Below are 19,130 nucleotides of genomic sequence, written 5' to 3'. Positions count from 1 at the left end.
AGTGTCAGAGAGGCATGAAAATTATTGCTGTTATCTAAGGAATAGCACCTCATGGAGCAGGTGTGGTGGATGCTGCTGTTGTCTGGTGTGCTTCCTGTGTGTATCATGGTGATTTCTATCAGAGAGATGCCGTTGGTCTAAGGGACAGTCCCCATCAACGCTTCATATTTCTTTGGCAGTTGCAAAGGAGGTTAAGGAAAAAAAAAAGGTGGAAAATAGACTATCTTTATTCAGAAGTGAGACCAATAGGAATCCTTTTAGAAGGTTTTTGTTTAACTAGCTGATAATAAACATTGTAGTCATACCCAATGATGTAAAATTTAATTCTGAAGAGGCTGTTTATTCTTTGGTTGGAAGGAGTTTCAAATAGTTTTTAGAACAGAATTGGTTTTGCAGCATATATTTCTTTGTTTTCCTGTTTTCTCATACAACTTCATTAGACTCTTCAGCTTTCAAAAGAGGATGTTACTCTTCCTCATTTTGGTTGACCTGTACAGCGATTGACTATATTTATCACCAGCATAATAGAAGGTGCTTGTCATGGAGTTTAATCTTGGACTTCTTACTGTGCAATATTTAATCAAAGTGGGAATCTGAAATATGGGGGTTCTAATCCTTGATTGTCTAAAACCTGGCCTTGATTTGTGTCTGAGTGTTATTAGTGAGCTACACAATGGTTTGCTTTCTGTCATTACTGCCCTTATTTGATTGTGTTTGGTATTAATAGTTTTCATTAGCTGTATATACAGAGTTCATAGTGCTTCCTGTATGGGGAAAATTCATTAAACCTGAGGTTTCTTTTTTAGGAAAATGCAGCCAATGGTGAAAAGATGATTTTGAGAAATTATTTCCATAACAATTGATGTATAGGGCCTTAGATTGCCCCATCCAGCTTTACTTATTAACTCTGCCCTAAAATTCTTTAAGTAATCTTTTAATGTTAAATAAAGATATGATAGAAAATATAGAAGTGCAGAGGATTCTAGGAATTTAGAGGCTTGGAGCATTTCTACTCTCTTCTTTCAGTGTCAGTGTCTTTACTAGCTGTATTTTCTTGGAAGATTGTCTGGCCATGGTGGGAGCCATTGACTTGGTTTTGGCATAGCACAAGCATTCAGAGAATTGGCCTCAACTCCACGTAAATGTTCCAGAGAAAACTTTTTGGTATCCATGTCTCTTATCAACTGATTTGGATGGATGGGGGTGTGGTAACAGAGGGCTGCAAACTTGTCAGCTGGTAGTATGCCACTGGGCCACTGAGGGAGAGACTGCCTCATCTCCCACACTGGAGCTGATGCCTCCAGCTAAGGCAGCCCAGCAGCTGGACCTGAGCACAGATGAGTAAGCAGCGTAAATAAGGAGGCATGCATGATACCCTGCAGCCAGAGAAAAAGGGCCAAATGAGAAGAGCTCTCAGGAAAGGCAGTTTCTTGCAGACCTCTTGGAACACTGTAGTGGTGCTTTGGTGTTTGTACCATTGACAATTATTGCCATTTGATGGTAAGACACCATCAGCTTTAAGATGCATCTTGATTTCATAGATATGAAAGAGTGGGGGTCAATAACCTCATGCACGGTATATTTGATGAAGCAGACTAAATTCTAGAATGAGAGGAAGCAAAGAGTTAGAGGAGAGGTGATAATTAAATGATATAAGCCATTCACTGAGCTGAAGAAAAACTGGAGCCTGTAAATTGAAAGGATGCTTTCTTGTAGGTAGGATTGATGAGGAAAGATGCAAACCAAGTCGTGGACTGCTAACATTTCTGAAGGATAAAGAGAAAAAATTTCAAAGGATAAAAATGAAAATCTTATAAGCTGCCACACAGAAAGAACAACTAATTTATAAAGGAAATGGAATCATCCTGGGTTTAGGCTTGGCGTCTGCAAACCGGAAGGTAGATGCTGGAATGACAGCTCGAGATTTCCAGAATCCTCTACCGAGCTCTCCCTCACCTTGGTGTGAAAACAGGGCCACAGATAGCAAGGATGTAGAGAATTTATTAATGTAAACAGCCAGTAGGCAGAGTCCGTTAAGGAGACAAAACATATGAGTTATTTTTACAGGGAGAATTTCATGTAAGAATTGTTAATGAGGCATTTAAAAGCTCTAAAGGCAAAAATAAAACAAACAAAAAACTTGACTCTAGGGCAGTGCTCTTTAATAGACGTATAATGTGCTCCATCTATGTAGTTACCTTTCTAGTTGCCATGTCTAAAGTGAAAAGAAATAGGTAAAAATAATTGTAGTTATATTTCTCAGTGTAATCAATGTAAAATATGCTGATGAGATGTATTACATCTCTTCCCCCCCTACTTTTTTCCATCTGGAGTCCTCAAATTCCACTGTGTATTTTTTACCTAAGGCATATCTCAATTTGGACTAGCCACGCTTCCTGGGTGCAGTAGCTCTACATGGCTTATGAGAACCTTATGGGACAGTGCACCTTCAGGGCATCTCAAAGGCAGCACTGGCAGGAAGCAGTCACCATGTCTCCACTGGAGGCACATGGGAAGAGGTGGGAGCTGTTAAAACAGTGAAGCTTGGAAGTGGTCTCTGTGACACTGCGGCTCAGACCTCCAAAGTGGGCTGCATCCTGGCTGGTGCTGGTGTTTGAGCTGATGTGCCGGAGGGTGGGGCTAGTGTCTCCAGGTGGCAGGTAGAGAGACTGAGCAAGCTGAAACAAACCATATCCTGGATTCCTGCTGCTGCAGGAGGCAAGAATGGCCGCTGGTGTGAAGCGTGAGGCCTGAATGGTACTATAGGAGCAGAACAGAGAGTTCTTGTTCTTTCTTCAGCCTTTTAGACCCTATTGTACTGGTTATTGGCAGACTCTATTGTAAAGCAGAAAGACACTCCCAGCATTGCAAAGCAGGGAGTAGAAGAGGGGTAGGAAGCTGAGATTCATAGCTAAATAGCTAACACAGTAGTGCATCTTAGGAGGATACCTAAAGAAGGACTCAGACCATGTTAACTACCACAGAGACCTCAGTAGAGAGGAAGATGAGGAGGAGGGGAAGCAGCCAGGGGACCAGACTTTGGCTTGCATGTATGAGTGATAGACTGGGAACATCTCATAAAAGTGCTAATAAGGATTCTTGACATTGAAGAGAAATCCTTGAGGAGAAAGTCCAAGAATTGTATGAATTTAAAAAGCACTGATCTCTTAGCCAAGAGTGGTGTTGGGGGGAAAGTCCAAGTCGTCAAATGATTCATCTTATTCGGTTTGCTGGGGGAGTAGTTGAGAAAATAGTGGAAACTGTTTTTATGTGAAAATAGGGAAAAAGTGTGAGTGTTCAGAATGGAAACACTTAATAGAATAGGAAAATTCAATATATCTCTTTCTGGGTTATTGTTCATTTGGGGTATATGGTAGCTTGACACAATCAGGAAAACAAGGAAAAGGAAAAAAAGAGACAACAAAGTAAAATTCATAGTTAATAATATCAAATGGAAGAAATAAATTATTTCAGTTATTCTGTTAATAGTTGTGACAGAAAACAGTTACCCATGTTAAGGTCAAGGCCACCTGATTATGTTAATACACACACATTAAGTGCTCATGCACGAGCTATACACTACATATTAAATGCAGCTAAGATAAAGTAATTAGTTGTAATCTTAATAAAGGTTAAAAATTTATGGATTAGCAAGCTGTACCAAACAAAAAGAAATATGAGAAAAGACACAATCAAAGGTTAAAAGCTCTGAAAAGAACAGCAAAGCACGATTATGTAATAATCACCAACGCAGTTTATAAAGACAAGTCATCAACCTTTATGTGTCAGTCAAATTAGCTTAGTATATTAATCAAAAGTGATTAGAAATTTTAAATTATTGAATTTAAAGAAATAAAAAAGGAATTTGTATAATCATCCTTTCCTTAAAAATGTTTACTCTGGGTTTGATGGAAGAGCATGCCAAACTTTGATGTTGGGCATTTCCCATAAGAAGGGTCGGGCTGGTTAGTTGATGGGTGCATGTGGGTCTGCAGGGAGCAGAGGGTCCACCCATGCCACCTCTGCCCACTCTACGTTCAGGAGGTTAACTGCTGCTGGAGGGTGATAAGTGGCAGTTTGATTCAAGCTGAAAGGTCCTTTGAAATAGAAGAAGAGAAGTATTGACTGTGCTTCTCCACAAGTCTTAGAATGGCGGTGTCATCTCAAAGGTTTCCTAAGACTTATCAGTAATAATATGAATGTAATAAATGAAGTATGTGTCCTGGCCAATGTATCCTGTATGAAAAAGGAACGTAAGGGCAAAACCATGTAAAAGGCTTCATGTATGTTTTGTATATGTAAATATACTGAGATTCTGACTTAGAGTTCTCTTTATGAGAACCCATTCATGTCTCTCAGGTTGCCACCATTTCATATGGTCATCTGCCTACAGAAAGGACTTGATCATTTGCCCAGTGGGGGCCAATCAAGGGGGTTTACCTGGAAGTACTGCATTTGTCCTTGAGTTCCTTTTTCCTCTGGCTGAATCTATGACTGTGCTCCTCCAGTATCTTAGTAAATTGAACAGCTGCGCCCCCCTTTCAAGGAAGGATGCTGTAGGCCAGGATGCAAGGGGAAGGGTGTCCATACTTCCTAAACAAGTTTTTAATAAATAGGTCATGCATGAACCTTTTCTTCTGCAACTTCTATAAAACAGGTTTTAATGATTGGTGTCTTTGTCTTCTCTACCATTATTCAGCTGTATTTTGACTTTTATGACAATCAGTGTATACTTTAATGTAAAAAGTTGATCATCTTGGTTCAAGATGCCTCTAAATATTCTGTTCAAGCCAGACAAAGAAGTGGCTATAGGTCATTCTAGAGGAAGATGAGAGTGCTTTAGGTTGTATAACTTCCTCCAAGGGAGTCTGTAAACTGCTGAGGGAAAATGGGTACAGAGGCCACACCATGTATATGGGGACATTAACTTGTGAACCCAAATCTGAATACTTTGCAAATATAAATGTACTTTTCAGTGAAATAGCAGAAAATATTTGCCAAGAAGAAGGTCTCAGAAAATCCAGGGCAGGTAGTATTTTGTTCCTAAATGAGAACTAAAATAAGAACTTCAGGTACAAAATAATATACAATATATAAATAGGAAACCATCTTCTAGAAGGGAGAGATGAAGACCATTTAGGATTAAGGTTATGAATAATCCCTAATTATAGTCATAGGCTCGTAGTTTTGGACTGTGTTCTTTTTACCTTATGCATCGTTTTGAATCTAGCTACTCTGGCAGAAGTCCAGACTGTGACAAAATTTTAGTGTGAATTAAAGAAAAATTACTTTTTTAGAGTGTTCTTGTGAAAAGGAAGTTGTTAGTCAGTTTTCCATTACTGTTACAAATACCTGAGATAATCAATTTGTAAAGGGCAGCATTTATTTTTGCTCACAGTTTTGGAGGCTCGAGGCCATGATTGGCCAGCACTGTTACTTTGGACCTGTGGTGAGACAGTACATCATGGCAGGAACATGTGGCAGGGCAAAACTGCTCAGCTAATCACCATCCAGTAAGCAAAAGAGAACAGGAAAAGACCAGAGCCACACCCTCATCACCTAAAGATCCCCTAGGTTCTACCTTGTAAATATTCTACTGCCTCCCAGTAGTGTCACCCTGGGGACCCAGACTTTAACACATGGGCCTTTGGGAGACACCCAAGGTCCAAACCACAGCTGAAGGAAGGCTTGCTTGTTAAATTATGAGTGCCATTTTAATTAATAGTTACATAAAATAGGTGACCAAAATTAATGTTTGTTTTCAGAACCAGGCCTTTATGCTGGTTAAGTACTGTTGTCTAGCATATGGTTTGCTAGATTGTAGATCATTCTACTTTCTAAGACAATGCTGTTTATTGCTGAATTATCATTTTATAAATAATATACTGCTGGATTATCATTACATAAAGAGTACTTGTGTTTCATAATCTTTCTTGAAATAGCTCACTTTATTCTTTCCTTATTTTTATTGAATGGCTTCCAAAAGCCAGACACTACCCACTGTCTGTGTTACCTTGCTACATCTCTCCTTGGCTTTGTGACACTCAGTAAATTAATTACACCTTCTGTAAGACTCAGTTTTACATAATTTCTCTGTGCCTCAGCTTCTCTTCTGAACTATAATAATCTATTCCATAGGGTTGTTGTGAGGATTAAATGAGTTACACTTATCAAGTGCTTAGAACTCTACGTGGTACAAAGTAAACATAAGAAAATTTTAATTCTTCATCTGTCACACAGATATTATGTACAAGCACAGTTATATTAATTCATATTCACGCTCAGGGATTTATATTGAAATATCAACCTACATTTCCTTCCAACATTGGAAACAATTAGAACTGAAAAATGTTAGATATGTTATGTAGTCTTATTTTTATAAAGTTATAAGTGGAGAACTATATACTTATTCAATCATTATCTTTAATAGTCTAATAATTAGTTTGTTGGATTATCCAGCTCAGCTTTTCTGTTTAAAAATGTATGGTAACAGTCTTTTGAAGGCTAGTTCAGCATGTTATGACAAAGTATGCTGCATTAAAATAAAATGTATGATTAACATTAAAAATGACCTTTGAGGTTGTAGTCACTCATTTTTCTCTTCCAGTGTTTGAGTCTTTCTGAATGAAGTACATTGCAATATTTTGTAGATATTATCTGTATTTAATGGCCACCGTTCAATTTTGGATAAATCGTTTAGTCAAATTGTTTTATCTTAAACAATTACATTTTCCCATTTATTCCTACCCATTATCTGAGGTTCTTATCAACTTTTTCTCAGTAATATAATGACCGTATATATTAAATTATAAAGTAATTTTCTAAGTTAGAATCGTATAGAATTACTTATGTGTCAACCTATATGAAGATAAATCTGAGTATTTGTGAATGGACAAATGAGCAGCATCCAGATTTAGAGAAACTTTTAGGGCTATTGAAAGCCTTAATATAGTAAAAACAAATTAAGGCATTTAAAAATAGCTACAAATAAATAGGTTTTAAAAACTGTCCTTATATGGTCATAAAAATGAATAATAGAATGGAAACTAATTCTTGTAGAGGGGCTTACTCTTAAGGAGGTTTAAGAAATGTGGCATTGGAAACCAGATCACGGTTTTTCCCTGCCTCTGGTATGGTCTCCGATTTCTAATGTTAAAATAGAGGTAGGAATGCCTCTATCTTGAAGGATGATGAAGTTCAATATATAAAAAAGAGTTATCTCTAAAATTCCCCTTCTGCTTTCTTAAGACCTTTAAGTTCTTTAGAATGAAACCACACTGGCTGGTTTTTACTCCAGGACTAAAAATATAGAACTGGATTTTATATCAGATACAATGTGAGTTGAATATACATGAGAAGTACCCCACCCTCATTTAAAAGGACCTGTAATACTATTCATTATAGGAGATTTGACTGGTTTTTAGGAATTCATTTTGCTGGTGCATCTTAAGTCTCCCACCTGATTGGGAATATATTGAGAAAAGCTGAGTTGCTAGGGCTGAGGTGTACGGGAGGCACCAACTGGTATTTGTTTCATTAAGCTTCGGCAAGCTATCCAATTACTTAATGCAAATAAGAAAAGTTTACACTAAACTCCTACTTCTTTGCTTAAACTCTAGAGAATTTAAATGAGGGAAGATATGTATTTAAAAGCAGGAAATTTAAATGAAACTTAAATCAGGGGCTTAATGTAGAATAATATTAGACCATGAGATCTAAAATAATAAGTAGGAAATGCCAATACATAAAGAGGGGAATGTATTCGCTCAAATGGTGGGTGTGTTTTCTTTTGAGATGATTCTCAAATCTTTGGAAACTGAAGTTAAGAATGAGAGACTTGGTCCCGGTCCTTCTTTTACCTAACTGGGGCAGTGAATGCTGCATTCCCTGGCAGGAAGAACATCACTCTTCTTCCCAGGGGAATGTTTGTGAGATAACGTGGCTCCTGATGTTTAGCTCCACCACTGGGCAGTAGAGTTCACAGGAGTCCAGAGAACAGGGTCTCTCATTTGGCTCAAAAAAAGACAAACTGGTTGGCCACACAGCCATCTGTCTTTCATAGATAATCATTGAATAGAATATCTGGATGGGATCTGAAACCAAGGAGATCAGAGAGGATCTCCAGAAAGAACTGGGAGCTTTTGAACATATAAGCAGTTTTTCTTTGTGAAGTGGTGTACTTCATTAAATGATTTAAATGAATCACTGGAAGAGGAAACTTATTAGAGGAACAAATTGCTGTAAATTAATGTTTTGGAGAGGAGGGTGGGGGAGATGGAGGAACAGTGCATTTAAAAGTTTCTAATCTGTAGCTTTTATTTCTAAAGGCACTTGACAAGCCTCAATTAATGCACCATTTATCTGAAACTGTGTGCTCCAAAATAACCGGAAAGAAAACCTTGTTCTTTGCAGAGGCCATTTAAAGTTTCTGGGACCCTTTGAAGGTCAACATGAGACTCTATAATTCTTTCTGGGTATTTCTGGACCTGATTGGAGTTTCTTCTGCCTAAGACAGTTTCTTCTTCTCCATGTAGCTCAGCTAATTCCCTTTAGACATCCAATCCAGTAGTACTGCCACCCATGTAGTGTCATAGCAACCTTATTTAAAAATAATGCATTTTACTTTTTTAAAAAATATTTTTAAGTTATACATGGGCACAATATCTTTGTTTATTTATTTTTATGTGGTGCTGAGGATCAAACCCAGGGTCTCATACGTGCATGGCGAGCGCTCTACCACTGAGCCACAACCCCAGCCCCTGCATTTTCCTTTTATAATTTAATTAAGCTTCATGAGGGCAGGGACTCTGTCTCTTCCTCACCACTTTATTCTCAATAACCAGAATGGTGCCTCTCACCCAGTGATTATCTACTGGATGAATTCATGAATACCATTTACTCTTACCTAATGTACAGTTTTGGTTAAGTAGTGGGAAGTCTAAGAATTAGTAGAAATATAAGTGTTCACTGAATGAAAATTTGGAGATGATACTTCTCTGTTTTATTTATCCATTGGTACTATTTTTTTGCAAGCATTTTTATGGAATGAAATAATATGTTTCAGGTATGTGGTTTGTAAAATATGTAGGCTTCAAAGGATCTTACAATTATGTAGTTTAGCCATCAAATTTTAAAGGTGAGAAAACTGAGGTTTATTAGATTCTACAGCTGAGTAGCTATTAGGAAATGAGAGTTTGTTCTGGGTCCTTCTTCTAAACTCCTAACATACAGAATTCTATTTCTTCAACAATCACTGTGCAGAACTGACCTTCCTTTAAAATAAACTGTTGGGAATTTGAGCAATTCTATTTGTAAAGATAAATGAAACTAACTCTAAGAATTTATTAAGAAAGAAAAACAATTTTCTTTGTAGTCAATTTGTAGCAGTCTCTCTGAATCCAAAATCAACCACAGTTAGTTAGATGTGGATGTCCCAAGAGCTCTGGAATGTTCACACCCTTCTGTTGTTGGTCATTTACTGTTGTCTGGATTTTATCACATATGTGCTGCATGTATGTTGGACGAGGATCCAGCTTGCCTCTCTGGTTGTTTCACACATCCCTCAGTCTTCTGTTTTCTCCAGGTTGATATTCATACTTGTCTATGGTTATAAGTATGCTGTTCATTTGTTCAATTGTTGACACATGCCTGCATACCTTCAACAAGTTTTTTCTGAGGGCCTCCTATGTGGTAGGATGATTATAAGTACTGAGTACCTAGCAGTCAACAAAACTAGACCAAGGCCTTCCCTTTATGGAGTTCATGGGCAAATGGGAAGAGAGAAAGGATGAGAGAGACACGCATGGGAAAAGGAAGGGTTGCTAGCGTCTGTAGAGTAAATTTTCTATTTTAGAAGCCCTCGATAATAAAAGTAAAGCAGAACCTCCCATTGGCAAAAAATGGGGAAGAGAAGCTGTTTTGTGGTCACAGTGTGTTTAGTGAGTTGGGGGATGTCCTTCTTCATTTCAGAAAATCTCTGCTTTTCTGTATCCCTGATCCTGTCCTGGGCACTGTGGTAGCTACTGCTGGCGGACACTTGCTGAGTCTTGTTGTTGTGCCAGCTTTGTGTAGGAGAAGGCTATGGGGAGGCATCACACCCGCTCATGTCCTCATGAGAGTGACAGGACTCAGGGAAGCTAAGAGTACTCAGCTAGCAGGGTGGAGCCTTGATTCGGACTCAGGACTCCAACTTCATGGTTCATTCATGGGGGGCAGGTATGGCAAACTAAATGACCTTTATTTGTATTATAGCATCAGAGACTTTTGAGCTCATGGCTTTGCTTCTTTTTCATTAAACTGCCCCAATTTATGATCTTATATTTAATTTGAACCACTTATAACTCCATTGTAATTAAAATTGATATATAAGTAAACTCAATTAGAAAAAAAGTAGTTGTTGTTAAGTAGACTTCAAAATTTGATACACCCAATTACATGATAAAATATAGTTTATAGAATTCATTTTTATGTTTATAAATTAATAATGTCATTTTTATAATGTGTGTGTGTATGTGTGTGTGTAAATTGCCTAGCATAGCCGGGTGCTTGTGGTGCACGCCTTTAATCCCAGTGGCTCTGGAGCCTGAGGCAGGAGGATTGTGAGTTGGAAGCCAGCCTCAGCAACTTAGAGAAGTGCTAAGCAACTCAGAGAGACTCTGTCTCTAAATAAAATACACAAGGTGCTGGGGATGTGGGCTCAGTGGTTAAGCAACCCTGGGTTCAATTTATGACAAATAAATAAACAAATAAATAAATAAATAAATTGCCTACCATAGTGCTTGGCATGTAGAAAGTAATTCATAAGGATAATAATGTTATTGTTTTATTTCAGTTTGAACCTCGCATACAAAATAGTTGATGCTTTATTTTTATTTTTTGGTACTGGGGATTGAACTCAGGTGTACTCAACCACTGAGCCACATCCCCAGCCTTATTTTGTATTTAATTTAGAGACAGGGTCTCACTGAGTTGCCTAGCACCTCACTAAGTTGCTGAGGCTGACTTCAAACTCATGATCCTCTTGCCTCAGCCTCCTGAGCTGCTGGGATTACAGGCATGTGCCACTACGCCTGGGCCTGATGTTTTTTACTTGTAGTAATATACTCACAAAAGTGCTTTAAATACACAGTTCTGTAATTTTTTTCTTTTTTAAATTTATTTTTATTTCTTACATGACAATAGTGGAATGCATTACAATCATAATTATCCATTCACAGCACAATTTTTCATAACTCTGTATATAAAGTATGTTCACGCCAAATTGCTGAGGTCATTAAATCAAATTACAGTTCTATAATTTGATTTAATGATCTCAGCACTTATTAGTGCAATATCCTCATGTGGACTGCTCCATTTTGATGTCGCTTTCCTTTGGTGTGTCACCAGGATTTGTGAATTGAGCTGTGGCTCTTAAACTTGACCATGCCTCAGGACCCCTGGAGGGCTTGTTAAAAGACTCTCAGAGCTTCTGATTCAGTAGGTGTGAGGTGGGTCTAAGAACTGGCGTTCCTAGCAGGTTCCTAGGTGATGTTGCTACTGGTTTGTGGACCATGCTTTTAGAACAAATTCTCTGGGGAAGTGGCATCAATTTTAATTATTGCTGTTCTCTTACATGTCCAGTGGAGTTTGATGTACTGATATCACTGATGTTGCTGAACTCATTGTATGGTCTTCATGAAATAACAGAGAAATTTGGTTCCTATATACATCATTGTGTTCATTGCTGAAGGAAGTTTCCTAAAGGTTACCTTGACATTAGAGAATTTCAAAGCCTAGGTCTTAATTTGTTTCTGTTATTCTTCTTTCTTCAAGACATAGAATCACACAGGTTTGTTTTTTTATATGTAAAGCATTAAAATTTTGGAATATATCTAATTATTTTATTTTTATTTTTTTGGTATGAGGGACTGAACCCAGGGTTACTTAACCACTGAGTCACATCTCTAGTCCTTTTTATTTTTTATTTTGAGACAGGTTCTCAGTAGGTTGCTTTGGACCTCACTAAGTTGTTGAGGCTGGCTTTGAACTTACAATCCTGCCTCAGCCTTGTAAACTGCTGGGATTATAGGCATGTGCCACTGTGCCTGGCTGAAATATATTTTATTGAACAATTTTATGTTATAATTGATTTGTGAGAATTCCAAAAAATCAGGAAGTTATGGCAATTAAAAAATAGTAACAAAAAGTTTTATCTTCTTAGGTTTTTTTTTTAGAGCCTTTTTAAAGCTAAAATTTGAATAAGTAGAATTTGGTACTCTTCATTCACAGTTATAAGATTTCATTCAGTCTTATACCGGTGTAGCAATTTTACCTTTTCCTTTTAAAGCTTAGATTGTACTTTTGGGGATATGATGGTGTAGAGGAGTTATTCTCTCAAAGAAGAAAAGGCAATCAGAAAATCTTTGTCCATGAGATTAGACTAAAATGTTCTCTCATTCAGTGATTACTGAATGCCTTTCTCTGCCAGGCAATATGGCAAAAATCGGTGCCAAAGTAATTTATCTTTATCATGTACAATGAGGGGTTTCAGTGGATTGTAACTTCAGATGGTCTAATTGTGTGATGAGGCTACTGATATTCTTAATGCAATCTTATGCCTTGTTAATAGAATTAGAATTGCGTACCCAGAGAGGTGAGGTTCTGCTGTCTTATTTTGCTAGTCGGTGTGTGGAATGCGGGGTGTAGTTTGGAGCACAGAGAAGCATTGGAGTCATTCCAGAAGGGAGTTGCCTGCTGTTGAAAGGTGTTGCTGTGTTTGCATACGAGGATTATTGGAAAATGGGAGTAAGATGTTGGGCCAAAATATGTCTTCATTGTGTTAGTAGTTCATCCCTGCTGTGATGTAGCATCCATATGGACAGAGATCTGTCCACCTTGAGAACCATTGTGTCCTTAGTGCTTAACACAGGGCCTGGTGTGTGTTCAATAAATAACTGGATTGAGTCAGTTTTGGGGGAAGAATAATCATCAACCTTCAAATATTTGTTTACCCCCGATGTGATTCAAGAAAATATTTAAGATGCTAAAGATTGTATATAGCATAACAGATCCTTGGCTTGTTACTTAGCTTTGTTACTTAAATTTCTAGAGGGTGGATGGGAGCAGGAGTGGTGGAATTTTTAGTTGGGGAGATTTCAGTTTTATAGAAGAACTTTTTAAAACTTAGATCTATATGACAGTCAAATCAATAAGCTTTCTCATTGGTGTGAACTGTTTTCTCGAATGTGTGGGTAGAGGCTGCGTGGGAATTTACTTTGGTACCAACTTTTGTAAATTGTGGGTCAAGATGAGGATTTCAGCCATTGGCACTCAACAATGGTATATATCTGCATTTGTATTTAATTATTTCACTTAACAAAAAAATAATGTCAACTGATAAAATATTTTCTAAGTAGAACTTTTTTTTTTTTTTTTAAATCTTTTTAGACTAAAGCAAAGCAGGGACCTGGAGCGAGAGAGGGCTGCTGCCAATGAGCAGTTGACCAGAGCCATCCTTCGAGAGAGGATTTCCAGTGAGGAGGAGCGTGCCAAGGCCAAGCACCTGGTGAGTCCTGAAGGTTGATAAAGATATTTTGCCTCCAAGGAAATCTTGGATGTCTGGGAAGAGCTCAGTACTCTGTGCCACTTTATTGTTGAGAACCTTCATGTTCTCTTTGCTTATACTTTCTTGGGTTTTGCCTTTTACAAATAGCTGATAATTTAATATTAACCATCAAGAACCCCGAGGTAACTTCAGAAGAATTAAAAGAAAGATCAGCTCACAGACAGGCAAATGTATTACGCTGGGCTGTTGGCATTTTTCTCTCTTTTGGTTTTATTATCTTTGAAACCTCTGGGGCCAGCTGACCAGCCTTCTTTTTCTTTCTGGTGGCAATGAGCAGATGTTCATCTGGGAAGACTCCAGTGATGTGAGTTAAGGTGTGTCAGTTACTCTCTGGACTTTAGGAAGGGACAATGTCAAACAAGGGCTTTGTGGAACCATCTTTTAATTTTAAGGGAACCAATAATTTCTAAAATAATTTTTCAATTTTTAAAATGGTATATAAACATTTTTTCAAAAATAAATTGTTAATGGAAGAAAATTTAAAAGGCACCTGTAAGTCAGTCTGTCTGATGTAACCATGGTTTACATTTTTTTCTAGTCTATTACATATTTAAGAATTTGGATAATGCTATATACGGTACTTTACATCTTAAATATTTTCTTGTATCACAGGTCATTTTTTTTGAAATGTAGGTTTCAATGACTGAATAATACTCTATCTTTTATATTCAACATAAACTCTCAACCAATTGCCCCTTAGTAGGTAAAAGTGGAGCTGCTCTGGTTGAAGCCTGTGCTCCTGACTCTCAGCCCCTATATCAGCCTTCTTAGAACTGCAGATGTGACTCCTCAGAACCTTTAGTCCTCCAGGGACACAGATGAGAACTTAGACAGGGAGATAAGGACCTTATTGTTGAGGACTTTTGAATGCCAGAGCTCCTAGTTCAGCAGGCTGTTGGGAGTTACTAATCTTTGTAAGAAAAGGGTCAATTTCTGTTCTTTCCTAGTTTGTCTGTCGCTCTTTTTACAGTGTTCATTAATACTGGAAAATATTCATTAATTTTAGGAAGTTTGACATTTTTTCTTCCCGTTTTTTAAATGATATATAATAACTGCACATATTTAGAGAGTCCAGGGTGATAACTCAGTATGTGTATATAACACACAATGGTCAAATCTATGTAGTTAGCATTTTTCTTTCCTTAAACAGTTATCTTTTTTTTGTGTTGGGAGTCTTCAAACCCTTGAACTATCCTCTCCTATTCTTTATTTTAAAGTATTTTTTTAAGTTGTCAGTGGACCTTTATTTTATTTATTTACTTACGTGCGGAGCTGAGAATTGAACCTGGTGTCTCGCACATGCTAGGCAAGCACTCTACCACTGAGCTACAGTCCCAGCCCCTCTTTCCTGTTCTTTACCTCACTAATTTATTTGAAAAGCTAACCTAAGACCAGGTGCAAGTAGAGAAAAGAAAAGGAAAGTTAATATATTATAATAAACCTATTTGTTTCATGACTGATGCAGAGTAGATGTTAAGCTAGAACAGAGGTGATAGACCAGAAAAGAATTGTCAGTGGGCTCACTGGCAGACACACACTGTGTGGGACTGAGAGAGTGAGGGAGAAGGAAAGTCAGTCATAGTGGAAGAGGAATAATTTCAGAATTAAAGACACCAAGTGTTGAATAATCTAATTGATGATTATGCCTGTTCTGTGTCTAAGCTGAAGGGTTTTTTGTGGAAGTAAGAAAAACGTCAGGCATGTGGATTGAAGCACCATTTCCGTGCCTATTGAAGTCTCCCAACTTGAAGGATAAGGATGGAGTGGAGAGGGGGGTTAATAGTGCTCATGTTTGAGAAAGGTGGGGGAGGAAAATTCTTTTTCCAGTGGGCAGAAGAATTTTTGATTTGCATTTTCACCTGCCTTTTGGCTTTTTGCATCTTAGACTTTTTTTTTCTTACTACCTGAATTTGAATATAAGGTCTTCTTCACTTAGTTTAAGATTCTAAAACCCCAAAACTCACTAAACATACACACTTAGGCAAGCACGCGCACACACACACACACACACACACACACACACACACACAGCCAGGTACATGAAGAGGAGAGTGTTCACAAAAAATGTGAAAGTAGAAAAAGATTTCTTATCCAAAAGTAATTTAAATATTATATAGTATGGTTGGAACAGTGTATATTCAGCCCATATTCTCTTTCTACCTAATAAATCTTGTCTATTATATTTATTTGTTTATTTATTTTTGTTTAGCTGATACTATACATTCTATTTTGTAGATCTCTTTCTTACTGATTCTTGTATTGTATGGTAGAGATGGCAAATCACAGTACTCACAACTCCTAAATTTCACCATCTATCACAATATTGGCCAAATAGAGTCCTCAAAGCACTGAAGGGATACAAGTAGAATTTATATAGTTGGATGCTAGCTCATTCAGAGGTCCCTTCCTAGCTTGAATGTTCCATTCTACTTGAATGTATGTTAGGGCCCACAGCTGCCGATGGCAATTAAGGTTAACTGGATAATTAATTAATTATCCAATTAATTAACTGGATAATTCTGGATACTGGATGATTTATTGACCATATTTTTTCCATTGTTAACATTAGATAATACAGAAAACATAACTATTGAAAAAAGATGAGAAATTAAATCCAAAAATATTAAAATCAACTTAGTATCATCATGCAAAGATAATTTTCCAGTTTATTATTTAAATAGTTTTTTTCACTTGCCAAAGTTTGTGTATTTATATTTATATGTGTAAATGTGTTAGGCCAAACACAGATAATACAGTGCATATTTTTGTACTCTTATATTATTAAACCTTCTCATTTGAAGACTATGTGGTGAAAGTCTTTGTATCTATAAATGTGGTTTTGTGTGATCACTTTTTAATGATTGAATGTATTTCAATGCATTTTTCTCTAATTATTAAACTTATACAAGGTTATTATAGAAAAAATAAAAAATATAATAATATATTTTTATATAAAAATATAAAAATTACTAAGAAAATAATTATGTCATTATTATTAATGGTTAGAGGTATAAAATTCTTTGTAACTCCTCCATATATATTCCATATAGACTTTAAGCTTTCAGATTCTACATCCCAGCGCACTCTGAAACAGAATAGTGTGGTGTGAACTGCGAGCCTGCTCTTGTACCATACCCCTTGATTCCCCGTGGAGGGGTAGGTCTCTTCCAAACCCACAGTTCATATGAGAGTCACCCCAAGGATGTTAGTGTTATCCTGCTGTGAATGCTGGCCCCCTGTTGCCTAACCCTAATATGTGGGCTCTTTGAATGATGGCCAAATATTGCTTCGTTCCTTTTTATTTTGAACCCAGGCATTGCAGCCTGTAAGAAAGTAGAGTTGGATTTCCTACATTTGCAATAATTAGACAGCAGGAGACCTAGGGTTGGAATTGGAAGGCCGTAAGTTGAGCATCCCTTGTCTGAAATGCTTAGGACCAGAAGTGTTTTGGATTTTTTACTTTTTTGGGATTTGAAATATTTACACTAATCTGATATCTTGGGGATGGGAACCCAGTCTAAAGATGAGATTCATGTGTTTCTTATACAAATGTATGCATATAAGGTGAAGATAATTTTATCCAGTAGTTTTAGTGTGTCTGCGTTTTGACTGTGTTCCATCACATGAGATCAGGTGGTATTTGCTACTCGTGGCATTATGCCAGCAATCAAAATATTCTGGATTTTGGAGCATCCTGGATTTTAGCTGTGTGCTCAACTTGTACAGTGACATACAGCTATCCCCTTTCCCCAATCCTCCTGCTCACTAACAATTGGTGTTTAGATCACTGTCCCCAGAATTGCCAGTCCAGGCTTCTCCTCCCACAGCTATTGTAGCAGCTGGCTTTATTGTAGAGACAGCATGGCCCTGTCATTGAAGTTTTAACATAGTCAGATCAAAACTCTTCCCCCTTGCTTTGGGTGGGCAAGCTGTTACTTCCATTCTAGGTCCTAGGAAGAGTATACCAGCCCCTCTATCCTGCACTGACTGATGCAGATATTTTAATCAGCTCATTTTATCCACCATCCTCTCGTGGTTTTACCTGCCTGTGTAAGCAAAATTCATGTTAAAGATATGCTGCATAGAAATAGGAAAGCACCTCTGTAAAGAATGAAGACTAATTAAAAGGACAGGACCAAGAAACTCTGAAGTTAATATAATTTGACATTTTGTGTGTCTTTAAGATCTTGTACATGTTATCTGCTATTTGATATGTCATTGGAATTTTTTAAATTAAATAATAATAGGTTTTTTAACTTGTTATTGTATTTGATTTCTTTTCTAAAGTGATTAAAATTTTGATTCACTTTTTCTGTTATTAAATTTTGTTTAATTTTAGTTATGTATTATTATTTATCACCACACTATGCAGTATTTTCTGTTTTTTTAAAAATTTAAACTTTAACCTTCAATTTATTTACATAAGGCAATATTTATTTAAATATTCTAGTGCGTATAAACCTGAATATGAAATGATTTTCTTCACTTTAGGACAGATGTTTTATTGAGTGCTTACTATTTGAAAATTATGGGGCTAGGTACTAAAGATGTAGAAATGAAAGGACAAAATGTCCTTAGGAAATTCACTGTATAACACAGGAGTCTACTACATTAGAAATAATGCTTGCAAGGGCAATGTCTTTTATTAAGCTATGCTACTTATTGTCTTATGAAAATTTTCATTTTTTTGAAAGCAGGAACTTTGTCTTGTAGCTCATTATATCTGCGTTTGTCCCTCCAACATAGTTTAAATGCCTAATATTTGTTGATTGAATTAATGCATGAATACATATTTGTTAATTGAATAAATGAATCAGTGAATCTACTTAAGCCCTGGAAACTGTAGGAGAGGAAATGGAGAAGAATGGAAAGGGTTTCTGTGAAGTGGTGCCTGAGCTGAATCTTCAGGTATGGGTGAATATTGTCCCTAAGGTGAATGAGTGGGAATGGTGTAGCCTTGGACAATTGTAGACAGAAGCATGGTTGCGTGGGGACAGTGGAACGCTACAGAGAGTTGTTGAGTGGGAAGAATAGGGCACCTGAGTGGAAGGATGAGGCAGAAGTAGTTGGTGGAGCTGAGATTGCAGAGGAAACATGTGCCTGCAAAGAACCCTGGACTAGGGATGTAGAAAAGTTTGAAGCAGGGCAATGAATGGTTAAAAAACATTTTGATGGCTCACAGTGACTGTGAAAGAAAGAACAGAGAAGATGTGACTGGAAGCATAGAGACCAGGGGAGAGGACCTGGCATTAATCCAGGTGAGAACAGGTGGTACCTGAATTAGAGCAGTTCTCACAGGGATGCAGAGAAGAGATGTAGAAATATTTGGGAAATAGTATTACTAGGGTCTTAAGTTTTAAGGATTTGGAGAAGCATCAAGGTGAGCTACAAGGTTTTTAATATCAGTAGCTCTATATCACTTTTAATAGAAATTTCATTAGCTTTTAAAAAATGTCCTGGGTTAAATGTACATTGTAAAGTATAGAAATGGGGAAAGTCCTGGCCTCAGATACTGCATCATTATTTT

The 19,130-nt window shown here is 37.2% G+C and overlaps 1 protein-coding gene across 1 annotated transcript in view; it reads left to right on the top strand.

The window, feature by feature from the left end:
* Positions 1 to 19,130, top strand: part of CHCHD3 (coiled-coil-helix-coiled-coil-helix domain containing 3) — a 278,902-nt gene that overhangs the window by 97,246 nt on the left and 162,526 nt on the right. The window contains exon 4 of the mRNA XM_081285904.1: positions 13,426 to 13,543. Coding sequence (XP_081142030.1) covers positions 13,426 to 13,543 — 118 coding nt within the window. The remainder of the gene's footprint in view (positions 1 to 13,425; positions 13,544 to 19,130) is intronic.

This window comes from Spermophilus citellus, assembly GCF_964194105.1.
Source record: "Spermophilus citellus genome assembly, chromosome: 3".
Classification (NCBI taxonomy): Eukaryota; Metazoa; Chordata; class Mammalia; order Rodentia; family Sciuridae; genus Spermophilus; species Spermophilus citellus.
This window is presented reverse-complemented; position numbering and strand designations above follow the sequence as displayed.